Source organism: Rhinichthys klamathensis, unplaced genomic scaffold (genome assembly GCF_029890125.1).
Source record: "Rhinichthys klamathensis goyatoka isolate OS25496 unplaced genomic scaffold, OSU_Roscu_1.1 h1tg000120l_1, whole genome shotgun sequence".
In the NCBI taxonomy this organism is placed as follows: Eukaryota; Metazoa; Chordata; class Actinopteri; order Cypriniformes; family Leuciscidae; genus Rhinichthys; species Rhinichthys klamathensis.
Genome location: NW_026606657.1, coordinates 106,323 through 121,763, shown reverse-complemented (window position 1 = coordinate 121,763; position 15,441 = coordinate 106,323). Strand labels below are relative to the sequence as shown.

Here is a 15,441-nt window from a genome sequence, read left to right as displayed (position 1 = left end):
ACGTTCGGGTCAGAGGTCACTCTTGCACCAGAACTAGACTCTGGTACGGATGTTACTGGAAAAGCCAGTGATTAGAGTTTATAAAGTTATAAACATGGATATTTTGATTACACAAACGCTTCTGTTCAGAAGGCCTATATATTAACTTCTGGAGTCATATGGATTACTTTTATGACGGATGAATGCGCTTTTTTGGGCTTCAAAATCTAAGGTACCAATCACTCCCATTATAAAGCTGGAAAGAGTCAAGATATTATTTAATATAACTCAGATTGTGTTTGACTGTTTTACACCTATGGTTTGAGGGTAAGTAAATCATGGGATCATTTTTATTTGGGGGTGAACTATCCCTTTAAGAAAATGTCCAGAGCTGAAATCTTGATAAAGAAGCTCAGATGCATTCATTTTTGTTGTTGTTTGTTTAATATATGTAGGTCACTGCATAATTCTCATAATAATGGCATTTCATAGGTCTGATGACTTTATTTAGATTTTGAAAATTGCCTAATAATAACTAGTAAATGTGTTCCAACTTTTGGCTGGTAGTATTAGTGTATATTGTGTTGTTTTTGTTTGCACATCATATCTCTATTCTATTCCTACCCAAATGCAATCTGCTTACAGACATATAATGCATATTATATGTTGATATATGCATATTATGTTCTAAAAATGCATATTATATGTCGGTCGTGAGACCGGCTGTGATCTGTTATGACATGAGTCGGGCAATCCATATCTCAGTGTCTTCTTTTGAACTCCATAGCCTGTAAATCACTTCCCTGACTTCTCAAAGGAATTAACGCGAAATGTCATCGAGTCATGATTGTGTGTGATGTTCTGGCTTGGGCTCTGCTGTGTGTTTGTCATGGTTTCTCTGCTCTAGCTGTGTGTGTGTCTGCAGCACCAGAAGTGAACGACAGGCGACCCGGAAGGTCTGAACTCCCTCCGAAGGCAAAGCCGAAACAACATCTCAACCTTTCAATAAATCTAATAAATCCACCGTCGAGGTCTGTTAAGGTATGTCTATTTGTCTCTTTTCATATTCACGAATGCATATAATTGTTTGACGCTTGCACGATGCAGTGAAACGATGCTAGTTACCACAGTCATTCGAGCGAGCAAAAAAGTTCAAATAAAAGAAAAAAAAAATGAAAAGCAGTTGCGTGTTGCAACAATATTCCATCTGCGCTCTTCTGCATAATCGCGTCATGATAGAAATGTTACATTTTCTCGGGAGGGATGCGTGTCTGTTTCCATTTGTGTGTGTTTTTCGCATCGCATGATTGTTGTAGGAAGTCTCTCGTTTTTTTTCTCCTCTCTGTTTTTTTTTTCTCCTCCAGCCGGGCTATTCAAACCTGCAGATCTAAGTAAACAATAATTCACACACTTAATGCAAATAATGCGGCGTTTTACGCGTCGCTCCTTTGATCTGAATTCACGCGCTTTATTTTTGTCGCTAAAAAATTTGGGATCTGCAGAATATGGCGCCCTGTCCTTATAAAAATAAGACAGGCTGCCATTTTTGTTTTCCTTTTGTCTGAAATTTTTAATAAAACTGTCTGAGAATGTGGGAGAGGCAGACACCGGGGACCTGCACTTTCTGAAGCCACGATTTTACAAGATTTTCCGAATCTTTTTAATTTGATGTTCGATCAAAGACGACGTGCTTTAATTGGGAATGATTTCAAGGATGTCGATAGAATAAAAGAAAAAGTTGAGTAAGTTTTATCTCAGTTTATATCAGAGACTCGGAGGCGTGTCATTCCTCGCCGAAATGTTTATTTGATGTTTACATGTTGTTTAAAGGTGCTTATTTGAGTATGAAATAGTTTGAAATGTTACAGTCAGCCTGCAACTCACAGATTTCTTCACCTCAGCGTCATTTAAATGAGACGAAACCTGGGGATATAGGAAGAAGTCTTTGTAGTTTGCGGTTACACTATATTTTAAGGTGTCTTTGTTACAGTGTAATTATACATTTAAGTACTGACTAATAATAAGTTAGTAGAAATGCGTACTACGGGGTTAGTTGCATGTAATTAAGCATAATTACTAGTAACTACATATCTGTAACAATGGCACTGTAAAATAAAGTGTTACCCTAAAATGAATCATATTATTAACTATATTTTTAAAACTATATTTATAATGCACCCCAGATTAATGCCAATCTAAGTACAGTTACATGGTACTTCCCTGTTTGTTTGTTATTTGGAGGACATTTACTATGGTAGTACCATGATATTCTTGGAAATACTTACCAGATATGAATTTCAGTGCCACATTAGTTGAGATCTTCATAATAATTAATTATAAATTACTTTTAGTGCAGATAAGCTATTTTGTATCTGAAAGGTTTTTACAAAACAATTAATTTGAAGTATCCAGCACTGTACCCTGGTTTCACCACAGTAATTTATTTTTATATAGAAAAATGATTCCTTGAAGTGGTTGCATTAAGCAAACAGGAACATCCTTCCGCTCAACCCAATCTTTACCTGCTCTCTTTTGCCCGTTGGGAACTCTGGACCTTTAGAAACGTTTCCATACGGTGTGATTACTTAAGGCGTATCATTTTCATACATTATGTCTATGACACCGTGCTATGAATGTTTTGGCAGTGCTTATGGGTCTTGAGAGTGTTTGACTAAGGGGCCTTGCAGAGAAATTCATTTACCGCAGCCAAAAATAATAAAAGCGATATGTCCAAATATATGAGGCCAGACCCTGCTGAATATTTCCTTAATGATGCTGAAAGGGTGTCTGTTTCACTTCCTGCTAAAACTGTGGGGTAGAGTTTTCACTTTTCCATATGAATCAGACACTGCAGTTGACATTTTTAGGTTTTAACATTCAGAGACTCAAATATCATCATTTTCTTTTCTTTTTGTCACTTTGCAGTCAATGTAGTTTTCAGATCGATTTAATAAAGTGCTTTTTGTTTATAAGCTTTCACTGTAAAAAAAAATATATGATCAATATGTTAAGGCGACACGTTTTTACATTAGGCTACTTTAACTCATCAAAATATGTTAAGCTATTTCAGCTTATTTTTTAAGTGATCTTTCTTGTTTTTTCTAAGTTATACGAGACGACTTGATTTTTAAGGTCAGTTTAATATGATTTAAGTTGAAATGACTTGTACAGCTATTTTGATTATTTAACAATTTAAGGCAGCAACAGAACTTAAGTTTTTAAGTTGAAATCTTTTACATTGTTGTGATAAGACTAACATAATCTGAAGAAGTTTGCTCCATCACAGCAAAGCATATTTACTAAAAATGTTTTAACGCATTTGTATTTTGCTATAGGAATCCAACAAGCAATACTTAAGTGTTGCATTAAGAAGTTACTTGTTTGATTTTCCCAACGGGCGTCATGTTGAGGCATTATATTATTAATCTGCTGTAGGTGTGTGAACTGTGTGAACAAACAGTGTGATTTTGCTCGAAATACTGGTTCTGTGTTGTATCATATTAATACCACTGTGTCATGAATAATATGACGCAGCAATGTACCAATGCATTTAAAGGCACAGTCTACAATGAATGTGTTAGTATTAGTGCAAGTCTTCAACAAAAAGATCTTCTGAACAATGGGAGTGATGCCATGTCACTGTAATAAAGCTTTACTATAACTCTGTACATGAAGCTAGATCCTAGTGTTTGAATCAGAATTACATATTTTAACTAACCTCTGATATACATCCTTGGTAATGTTTTAAATAAAAGAAAATTGTTCTGTTATCTGTATTTTCTTGAATATCCTGTTTTATTCTCAAATATGACACTCTATGGAAGTTAAATGGGTTGTGAATGTTGTTTCTCAACTGATATACTGTTTAATTGAATTTTTCTCCTTAGATTAGATCTGCATTTCTTATCAATATATAATCCGGAGAGGTCAGACCTAATCTATGCAATGCATATTTTCCTGTTTATTTCAGTCGCCCTAGTTTCATTCATTCACATTCTCTTAGTATTGTCTTTCCCCCGGTTTCACAGACGAGGCTTAAGTCTAGTCCCAGACTAAAATGCATGTTTGAGCTGTTTCAACTGACCACAACTTGCACTGACATATCTTGAAATATGTCACTGCCATTGATTTGTCTCAAGGTGCACACCAGTAATGTTTTTTTTAATCTAAGGCACATTTATAAAAGCTATGAACTAAGGCCTAATCCTGGCTCAATCTTAGCCTTGTCTGTGAAACCAGGCCATAATCTGGGAATCTCAGTAGCAAGGAATCTAAATTATATATGCAATCCCAAAAAGGATCCATCCTAGGATTGGGCAAGTAATAGTGAATGACCTAAAATAAAGCATCATTAATCAAGCATGACTTTGTGTGTTTCAGAATGGCAGAACCTAGATTTAATAATCCATACTTCTGGCCTCCTCCACCTTCTATTCCTGGTCAGGTAAGGAAAATGAACGTGCATCAATGGACAGACATAATTAGACCCTGTCTTTATAATTTTTAATTTACTTTAGTTCTAGACAACCAGTCTTGAGAATCATTGTTGTTTACTAGTTGTCTTAAAGGAGAACTCCGGTCAATTTTAACATTGATCTCATTTTGTTGTACATTTGGAGTGCTGAGCCTGTCAGCACAGACAAAAACGACAAAAAATCGGTGTTGCCTACACCGTGTTATCCTCTTTTTAAAATTCGCACCCTGTTGACTTCAATGGGGCAAGTTCTAAACCTGCTTTTAGCCTCTTAACATCCTTGATTTGTCATTACAAGTGCACAGCCATGTGAGTGGTGTTATTAAGAGTGACCACGGTCAATCTGACTGCAGTAGATGAGAAAGATATTAATAAAAATGATGTTGATTCAGCCAGCTCACATACCTGTATTTACTTCCTGTTTTCGTTCGAAGTCCACAGTAGTCGATTGTCGAGTTCGCGCGCGCGATCATTGGTAACTAATCTGACTAATGATCGCGCGCGCGCACTCGACAATTGACTACTGTCATCATCATTTTTATTAATATCTTTCACATCTGCGAATTTTAAAAAGAGGATAACACGATGTAGGCAACACCGATTTTTGTCGTTTTTGTCTGTACTGACAGCACTCCAAATGTACAAAAAAATGAGCTCAATGTTAAAATTGACCGGAGTTCTCCTTTAAGTAACAGATAAGAGTGCAATTACTATATTAGATTAGAGTTTAAGATGCATCTTTCAAACAGTCAGATCTTTCTCTAGTCAGCAAATGCTCTTAACCTCGTAAAGACTGACATGTGAAATAATAGTCAAAAATCGAATTGTTTTGTAATGGAATGGTGTATTGAACCTTTAGACAAAATCACAAAAAAAAATATTTGATACATCAGTGTTTTAAAGCTCATATATGAAGCTCATTGGAGGAAAAACACCTCAATTTTATTCAAAGGCCCAAACTGAGCAAAAATTGCTGATATTTACATGGCCAAAAAGAAAGATGAATTCTGATATAACGGTATAAAAGACTAAATATAAAATGCATATAAATATCATTTGTCATTTGTCACACACAATATGTCTTGGTAAGTTGATACTTGAATGCTTAGTTTTTATTGTGGAAGGAAACATGTAATACAAGGCAATACAATGATGATTAAGAGATGTACAAATAAAAAAGCCTGATGATTCATATTTGATATTCACATTTTCTAATTTTCAAACGATGTATGGATAATCAAGTAAACCTAAGTTTCTTCAGTCCAGTAGGTATTAATCTTAAAATATTACTAACAATATAAAAGTTATTCTTTCATTTACTTTATAAGAATCAGTAAAGATTTCACAGAAAAGTTTTTAGAATGATACTAAAAGTTGTTTTACTTGCTTAAATTATCAAGTAGACGAAAGAAGGCATGTAGAAGGCATTTTTTCAGCGGTTTTAATCATGTTGATAATTTAAAGGCCTAAAAACTGCATATCAAACATGATACAGCAGGCTTTATAGGGCTAAACATGAGTTCTTCTCATCATGTCGGAACCATCAGGTTGATCTCACTTTTTCCCAGCTGGATAATCTCGTGCTGATTAACAAGATCAAAGAACAGCTAATGGCGGAGAAAATCAGACCTCCACACCTGCCGCCCACTTCTGTCCCTTCCCAGCAGCCCTTGCTGGTTCCACCCACATCCACAGAAGGCGGGCAGCACAATATATCGACGCCCAAGCTGCAGCAGATGCCAGGACTCCACGTGCACAACAGCTCTCAGCCCGACATCGCCCTGCACGCTCGACCCGCCTCCAGCTCCGTCGCAGGTAAACCCTCCAGGCATGGGGCCAAGCTGCTCACTGACACACATGCAGACTGCTAACTGTGCTCTTAACTTGGCCAGGTCGTATTCTGGGTGACGTCAACTTGAATCTGGACGATAAGACTGCCATTAAAGCAAGGGGATTGTGGGAAGACTGGCATTTGCGGCAAATCATAGACCAGCCATCCAGAGCGAATCATCTTTCAGGTATGTGCATGTAAAATATGGTAATTGTTTAATGCAATTATGTTTTTGCCATTATATACTTATAGAGGACCTATTTTGCTTTTTTTTCCATATTCAACTCTCTTCAGTGATTAATGTTGCTGTTTGAGGTCTGCTAAGCTCCTTCAGCGGGAGATATTTCTTTATATCTATATATTTCAGTGTCAGTGTCTCTGAACTCCCTGAAACGCTCCATTGTAGTCTTGAGTTTTCTTCCGGGAATGAGGACGTCACAATATTCATAATTTCAATAATTCCTGTAGAGGCATATGCAGATTAAATGGGCGGGGCTTGATTGAGTTAGTTGAAACAGTGTGTTGAAACTCACGATTATGATAAGGGGCGGGACATTTTCCAAACACACTCTAAACGCTTGACCAATCCAGTGGTGGAATGTAACGAAGTACAAATACTTCATTACTTTACTTAAGTACATTTTTCACGTATCTTTACTTTACTTAAGTAGAATCAATAGTGCATACTTATTACTTTTACTTCGTTACATTTTGCAGCAATTATTATACTTTCTACTCCACTACATTTCTACAACGTTCTGTTACATTTTCGTTACATTTTCTGATCAGTTTTTCCCCTGCCAAGACGTCATCCTGACCGTCCGTTCGTCGCACGTTTGTCTCACCAGTGAAGTTTGGTTGCCATATCAACCCCATCGTGCAATTTATACGCGGAAATTTGTTTTTACGTGCATAGTGATGTGGGGTGCGTGTGTATTCTACGTTTGGTTAGGATTAGTATGGCAAGCCAAGAGGTTCAGAATTACGCCATAAATGAATCGCGTTTACAGCCAAACCCCGTCACATTAAGCTTGATGTGATGTATATTGCCTAATTGCAAGCTTGTTCAGAAATGGTGACAGAAACTTAAAAAAAAACGGCTTTTCCATCATTATTGAACATCATAATAGGAGTATTAGGTTGAATGAGTTAGGATTAACTGTTTTATTAATCATTTAATATAGACATTAAGAGAATAAATTGTTATGCAAGTACTTTTACTTTTAATACTTAAAGTACATTTAAAATCAGGTACTTTTTACTTAAGTAGGGTTGTCATTGTGATACTTCTACTTTCACTAAAGTAAATTTGTCTCTGGTTATATGTACTTTTACTTAAGTACTGACATTCAGTACTTCCTCCACCACTGGACCAATCACAACACACTGCTCCAGCCGACCAATCAGAGCATATTGTGCTTTTTCAGAAGGAGGGGCTTCATAGAGACAGGAACTAAACAGAGCGTTACTGACAGACTGGGAAGAGAGGAGCTGCAATAATGTCAAATATGTGAAAAACCTGTTGTAGTAGAGCCCAAAAACAAAACCAAGACTTTGTAAAAGTGCATAATATGGCCTTTTTAATTGAGGTATATTTTCAGGACTGTCACTGACGTCTTCTCGAACTGCCAACCTCAACACGTCAGACAGCGTGACACCGACCACCCCGACCACTCCAACCACCAGCAGTCAGACTCTTTCCCCAAACCTCCTCTCAGGACTGGCCGGCGGGCCCGGGATGGAGGCTTTCAAAAACAGCGGAGGACTGGCAGGACTGCTGGGTCCGCCTCCCAAGAGCATAGGACGAGGTCGCAAAAAGATCAAAGCTGAAAACTCCTCTGGGCCGCTCTTAGTCGTTCCCTACCCGATCCTGGCCTCTGGAGTCGACCAATCAACCGGCGGCATCCCTGCCAAGGAGGGCAAAACATACAGGTAGAAGTTAAAAAAATGAAACAGGTGCATTTCATGATGATTTGTGTTTAAAGGAACACTTCGGCCCAAAATTAAGATATTCTCCTCTAGTATTGCTCTCATATTTCAAGACATTTATTGCATGCGTTTCATTTGCATAGAAATATGCTGCATCAAGACAGTGAAGGTGCAAAGTCATGGGTTTGATTCCCAGGGAATTGCTTACTTTGTATACGAACAAATAAAATGAATAAATGTTATTTAAATAGCAATGTTATTGCTATTTTTCTGCGATTTAAAATAGTTGTCTTTTTGCACAATTCTGCTAAATAATTTGTTGTTATGAATTAATTTAAGAAAAATAATAATAATTCTATTGTACAAATTACAATTTATGTAAAATTACAAAAATGTATGGCTGTTTTAATTTCAAAAGTTAAACCGTCAAGCTTTTATTTTGTCAGAACGATCTTAAAGCTTCTCTTTTGTTGACAAAAGCCGGTTTATATGTTTGGAAAGATGATTGGTGCATGTTGTGTTGCTAAATGCTTGAGCTCATGTGGATCAGCATTTACTGTGAACACACAGTGCATATATTTATTTATTATTTACCTGATTTGATAATCAGATGTCGTGATTTTCATTTTAATCCTGAAGCCCTAGATGTAAATATTGCAACATCAAACAGCATTGATTTTTGGCTGCAAAAAGCATTCGATCTCTTGGTCCAAATCCAAATTGAATTGAATTCCCTTCCCCTGCAAGTGTCTTTTCACTGTTATATATGGCTCCAAACTGCAGTATATGTCATCTATAGAGATTAGCTTCCATAAATTGCTTTTATACCATTTACAAACAGTACTAACCACATAAACCGCTTTAGAGTTTCTCCTGAGTCCCCCACATACCCCCATTTAAAAAAAAAAAAATTATATATTTTTTTTTCACATTTTGCAGATGTAAAGTGTGTCCGCTGACGTTCTTCTCCAAGTCGGACATGCAGATACACTCCAAGTCCCACACGGAAGCAAAGCCCCACAAGTGCCCTCACTGCACCAAGTCCTTCGCCAACGCGTCCTACCTGTCTCAGCACCTGCGCATTCACCTGGGAGTGAAGCCTTATCACTGCTCCTACTGCGAGAAATCCTTCCGCCAGCTCTCCCACTTACAGCAGCACACCAGGTACTGCAAGAGCATGTGTCGACAAGCGTGCTGTGTGTACAAATACAACTAGCGATGGCATGGTATTACCAGAATGAAACGAGGATATTTCGAGATTGTAAGACATTTAATCTTGTGTTTTGACATTTTCCATCACCTTGTGCTTGTTTTTTGCATTCTACAGAATCCACACAGGTGATCGGCCGTATAAATGTCTCCATCCAGGCTGTGAAAAGGCCTTCACGCAGCTCTCCAATCTGCAAGTAAGACCCAAATATCTCTTCTCTTGCAATCGTTCACATACTTCATTAAAGGGATAGTTCACACAAAAATGAAAGAGCTTTCCGCGACTGCAGAACTGGGGTATAGGTTGCCAGGTTGAGATGACAAACAGGTTGAATTGTATATGATGTGTGGATTGTGTGAATATAATGCAGATCTGGCACCTGGTCAACATTAGACAAACATATTGGTCCGATTATTCATAAAGGAGTTTGGGCCATGCAAATTACGGGAGTTTCCCAGGAGAAATAACAAACCAGGAGGGGTCCGGGAGAAACCCGGGAAAAACGGGAGTGTTGACAGGTATGCCATATGAATTGAGTGGTTTAGTCCAAATTTTCTGAAGACACTCGATCACTTTAGTTTATATGATGAACAGATTGAATTTAGGCTTTTATTCACATAAACATTGATCAACTCTCACATCAGTTGTGGTAAACTGAAGCTCAATCATGTTCGCTAGATGTGAGAGAACCAATGAGGTTCATTCTCGTGTTACGTAGCGCGTTTGAGCCTTCAGCAAGAACCAATGAGGTTTGTTCTTGCGCATCAAGCAAGTTCAGTTGAGCTTCTGTTTAAGTTCGCTGATCAATGTTTATATGTAAATAAATGGCTAAATTCAATCTGTTCATCATATAAAGTGATTGAGTCTCTTCAGAAAATTCGTACTAAACCGCTCAATTTTACGATCTCTTTATGAACTTTTTGAAGCGTCAAAGTGGTAGTTGCGTAACTGTCAATGGAGGGACAGAAAGCTCTCAGATTTCATCAAAAAGATCTTCATTTGTGTTCTGAAGACGAATGAAAGTCTTACGGGTTTAAAACAACATGAGGGTGAGTAAATAATGACAGAATTTTTATTTTTGGGTGAACTATCCCTTTAACCCTGACCTCAATCCACCCGAATTCTGTCATCTGTCTGTGTGAGTGTGTGTTGGTGTATAACAAGAGCGTTGTGTTTCTGCAGTCCCACCAGAGATCACATAATAAAGACAAGCCTTACAAGTGCTCCAACTGTTACCGCGCATACTCTGACTCCGCCTCCCTCCAAATCCACCTGTCGGCTCACGCTATCAAAAACGCCAAGGCGTACTGTTGCAGCATGTGTGGGCGAGCCTACACCTCTGTGAGTACTACAGCTTTCCTCATACTCTTCACTCTTCTCAGGGCAGTGTTCTCAAACTCTCAAACCAAGAACGTATGAGTCTTTTATAATTAATATTCAAACAGCATTTATGACCTCACATTATTTGAGAGATTAAAAAATGCAGGACCATTAAAAAAAATATGCATAAATGTTAAATGGTGACTAGTTACTAGGGGTGGAACGGTTCATGTATTCGTATCGAAGTTCGAACCGAAACGGTACGGGCGTCACGGTTCGGTGCACGAATTTACACGGAGAATACACGGTATAAAAATAAATAAAACTCGCGTGCAAATTAATTAATGTAATGCGGAACTACTGTTAGATACGCGGGTTCTTTAGGGACACATAATCTGTACCATCGGCTTAGCTCTGAACGCGCGTTCACTTCAAACGTTGGCTTATACGCGCGTCCTATTCGCTTTGGACTAGCGTCGAACTAGACGTGAATTTGAAGCTCTGTTCACGTTTGGTGTGACCGCATAATGAACAGGCTGCGATGTCAAGATTGCAATGCTGGAGAGTGTGTGTGTGTGCGAGAGAGAGAGAGAGAGGCGCGCGGGCGCGATCGAACTGTGTGTGAGAGAGAGAGAGAGAGAGCATTTTGTTTATACAGATCATTAAACCTGCAAAGTGTTTACTTATATTTGTGTACACTCGCAATAAAACACAACATTGTGCTTTTGTCACACTGTAAACTCTTGTCAAACTGTAACCTACAACTGTCACCCTACCAAAATCACATACACACTGTTTTGAAAGCAAAACATTTATCCAACTCCATTTCAAAACAGTCTGTCTTTTGGACATTCATCATATTGCATTGGTTTTCATTTCTCGTCCTCGGAGCACTAATCTTACACATTCAACATTGATTAAAAAAGAAAATCGAATGTGTTTTTAATGGTAGTATTATTTTATACAGAAATCAATTATTTATAATTCAGATGAGAATAATGTTACATTGTCAATTAATAATGTTAATTAAAATTAAGGAAAACAAATATATTGATCTGAAATATAGCAAAATAATTTTAAATTAATAGTACAATTACCAAACATATCGCAAGGTCTTTTTGTCTTTTTATTAATTTAATTAATAAACTAATTATATAAAACTATTGTCAGTGCACTACAAATAAACTGGTTCTATGCCTTTATTAATAAAAACTTATTTAAAAAATACAATGCCTTCTGCATTTTTGTTTTGCTTTTTCCCTCCATTGTACCGAAATCATACCGAACCGTGATGTCTGAACCGAGGTATGAACCGAACCGTGACTTCTGTGTACCGTTCCACCCCTACTAGTTACAGTAAATGCATTTCATATATATATATATATATATATATATTAAAATCTCGATTCTGATTTTTATTATCATCATTATTTATAAAAAATGTAAAGCTATTTTAACAGTTTCAGAACAAATAGAAATATGATTGTCAAATAAAATGTGACCATTTAAATGAAATGTTTATTTTAAATATCTTATTTATTTAAAGTTTATTTTAAACTTCCCGAGTAGTTCCACAGGTTGAGATACTCTGGCATGTTAACCTTTTTTTTTTTTTTAAATAGATCCAGAATTAGAAATGTAAAATAAAAAGTGAGACATTTTATTTGACAATTGGTATTTTAAATATTTATTTAAATGTCCACAGTACCACAGTTTGAGAACAAACGGGATGTCATTTCCAATTAAATCAACACTTTTAGGATTTCGTGAACATGTTCAGGCAGTCTTTCAGCAATAGAGGGAATGCATTAACGTCACTTTCCCGCCGGAACACGCCCCCCTCAGCCGGACTGAGTGGCAAAAGAGCTGCTGAGTGGCTGGAGTTAATAGGGGAAACTGCCAAAACACGGGTAAAACAAACTATTATCAGTTTAAACTAAAAGTTGGACTCGATATAGTGTTCCTTACAACTTATCAAAGATCCAGTGATCCATGGATATTGACATGCAGCCAGGAATCGTGTTTCCTGACATGTATATGTGCCTGATTTCGACGCCGGGGAAATAAATTAAGAAAATTTGCCTGCCAACGTTTTATCCAAATACAATATAGATGGGTCTAAATCCGAGTGATCACTTACATTAATGTTATACTGTATATCATCATATCGTCCAGCCCTAAAACTTGTATAGTTTTTTGTCAGAGTTTATTTAAAAACATCCAATTATGCCGAATATAGTCTGTTCTGTAGCTTTTTGCAGTCTGTAAAAATATACAGTACCTCAGATTTCTGGTCAAATCTAGTTGTACAGTCAATCGCAAAGCTCTTTCCCGTTTTAGATGTGTTTTGTGTGTTTTTCACGGCATTTGTTTTCCATGAATATCTTAAATCTTGTGATATATTGTCCCTTCGCAGGAGACCTACCTTATGAAGCACATGTCCAAGCACACGGTGGTAGAACATCTGGTGAGTCAACACTCGCCGCAAAGGACCGATTCCCCCAACGTTCCCGTTCGCATTTCCCTCATCTGAGCTCCCGGTCCTGCGGTCAGTCTTTCCCAATCTTGGCATAAGCAAGCAAAATCGCCTGTTCTCGGTGGTTTGACTTTTTTTTTTTGGGTGTGTGTGTGTGTGTGTTTGTTAGTTTGTTTCATTTTTGAGAACATTCCAAAAGGTATTAGACTGTGTGGATAGAGGCTCAAAACACAGCAGCGACTTCGGGAGGTTCTATTACACGCGTTACTCTTCTTGAACTCATTGTTGAGTTGAGAAGGAATAATCGGGAAATCCAAAGATGGTTTCACAGCACTTTCAGGCCACACAGGTTTGGCTTTAAACGTTTCTGGTCTGTTATGACAATAAAGGCATTGCTCTTGGCAGCTAAACGTTTGGGACTGTAGGTATTATGCATTATAAAATCAGAAGACATACGTTGTATGTTTTAAGCTTGGACCAAGTCCAGTACCTCCTCTCATATTTTTCTATGCTGTCTGGGAAAAATCCCCTTCTCTTGGGCAACTCAGAGTTGGTTTAGAGACCAATGGTCTTGTGTTTTGATAATGTCAATCGTAAAAATGTTTTTCTTTCCTTGCTCGTAGGGAAATTGTACTAAGAATAAGTTTAGCATTCAAGTAAACTTCTCAAGGGGACTGTTATAAATCTGCAGAGGACTTTACTGACAGATCAGCACATTTAGATGTTTTCCAAGAATAATCTTAGTGCTTTACAAAAATGTTTTGTGGTCTGGTGCCAAAAATTAAATATGAAAATGGCGTGAACACGTACAGCGTTTAGAATTCACACTTTAAAAAAGTGTAAACTTGCACCAACTCAAACGCCCCGCGTTATGTTACGGATGTCAGCATGCATTTGACATTCTAGATGGGTGAAAACTGTCAGGAAATGTCCACAATCTTATATTTTGCATAAAGAAAATGAAGGTTTCGATTTTTTGCATTAAAGGCAGTGTTTTCATCCCCTTATTATTTAAATTGTAGAGTACGTATTGTAGTATTTGATAGTATTTGTTGTATTGGTAACACTTTACAATAAGGTCTCACTCGTTAACATTAGTTAACTAACATGAACTAAAAGTGAGCAATGTATTTTTCTTTAATCTTTGTTATACTATGGGACTGTTGAATGCTTGAATCTGATTGGTTGGCGAACGTTCAGGCAGATTTTGACCACATTACAGTTCCATATCACTTTGCCGAATGATTTCTGTTATTTCAAAGGTATAGTAAATAAATATAGTACACAATAGGATAAAAACAACTGATTATGTACAGAAAGCACATACTCTTTCTCCCACTCAAACACACACACACTTAATGTTTGTTAATAAAAATACAGTTGTTCATTGTTTGTTTGTTAGTTCACAGTGCATTAACTAATGTTAACAAGTACAACTAAATGCTGTAGAAGTATTGTTCATTGTTAGTTTGTGTAGTACAAATAATGTTAACAAATGAAACCTTATTGTAAAGTGTTACCATTGTACTAAACTTATTTCATGCTTTTATTTTAATATTAATATTAATTTGGAATACAAATTATGTCCAGACGGTTTTTATTACTGTATTACAGTAATGCGATTTAATTTTATTTTCACTTATTTTATTATCAAAAAATCTCATAAAAAATGCTAAAAATCCCAGTGCTCCTACAAAACAGGCTTCATTTTCTTTTATTCATAATACAAATTCCCATTTTTTCCTTGTGATTTTGGCTTGAAATATAATGTGGACATGTTCTTGAAATTCAGCCATTGCCGTTTTAAATTTCACACAGGACAGAACAATATTAGGGGGGAAAAATAGCTGGATTACAATGCAGAGTTGCCCATGAGATTTGTGTAGCTGAATTGATGTCTAGAATACCTCCTTGGCTTATTATACATGTTTATACTTATTACCATGTTTAAATATTAACAACTAACATGTTGATTTTACACATTTTAAGCCTTAACCATTTTATCACTAGTTGTTTACCATCACATTTTATATATTTTATACCATATTGGTGTTTACTTGTGTATTCAGTACTTTTTATGTAATTTTATTTCCTAGCATGAACATGCTGTAAATAAACTATACAGTACTTAAGTGTTAACCAGTTTATATAAAATGACTACATGTCTAGTTATTATAAAATATACCTTTTTAATTGTCTTGAAATGTGGTACTCGATAAGAT

The 15,441-nt window shown here is 36.7% G+C and overlaps 2 protein-coding genes across 5 annotated transcripts in view; both read left to right on the top strand.

The window, feature by feature from the left end:
* emp3a (epithelial membrane protein 3a) overlaps window positions 1–15,441 on the top strand; it is a 127,195-nt gene that overhangs the window by 96,155 nt on the left and 15,599 nt on the right. The gene's annotated exons all lie outside the window — the stretch shown is intronic.
* Window positions 1,316–13,623, top strand: znf362a (zinc finger protein 362a). Of its 4 annotated transcripts, none has more exons than XM_056255292.1 (9): window positions 1,316–1,721; window positions 4,360–4,423; window positions 6,001–6,268; window positions 6,346–6,471; window positions 7,886–8,216; window positions 9,153–9,377; window positions 9,541–9,619; window positions 10,606–10,764; window positions 13,160–13,623. In XM_056255292.1, the coding sequence occupies exons 1-9, from the start codon at window positions 1,648–1,650 to the stop codon at window positions 13,274–13,276; spliced, it is 1,443 nt and encodes a 480-aa protein (XP_056111267.1). In that variant the 5' UTR covers window positions 1,316–1,647; the 3' UTR covers window positions 13,277–13,623. The 4 variants fall into 4 exon arrangements, with proteins under 4 accessions (XP_056111267.1, XP_056111268.1, XP_056111270.1 ...); XM_056255293.1 differs by having other exon boundaries at window positions 1,320–1,721; window positions 6,022–6,268; XM_056255295.1 differs by having other exon boundaries at window positions 1,326–1,716.

What these genes read in the sequence shown, in the direction of transcription:
- znf362a (XM_056255292.1), top strand. Translation starts at nt 1,648, where the DNA reads ATGTTCGATCAAAGACGACGTGCTTTAATTGGGAATGATTTCAAGGAT. An exon ending in AGAATAAAAGAAAAAGTTGA is followed by an intron (nt 1,722 to 4,359) that starts GTAAGTTTTATC and finishes TGTGTGTTTCAG; the next exon opens with AATGGCAGAACCTAGATTTA. An exon ending in CGCAGCTCTCCAATCTGCAA is followed by an intron (nt 9,620 to 10,605) that starts GTAAGACCCAAA and finishes GTGTTTCTGCAG; the next exon opens with TCCCACCAGAGATCACATAA.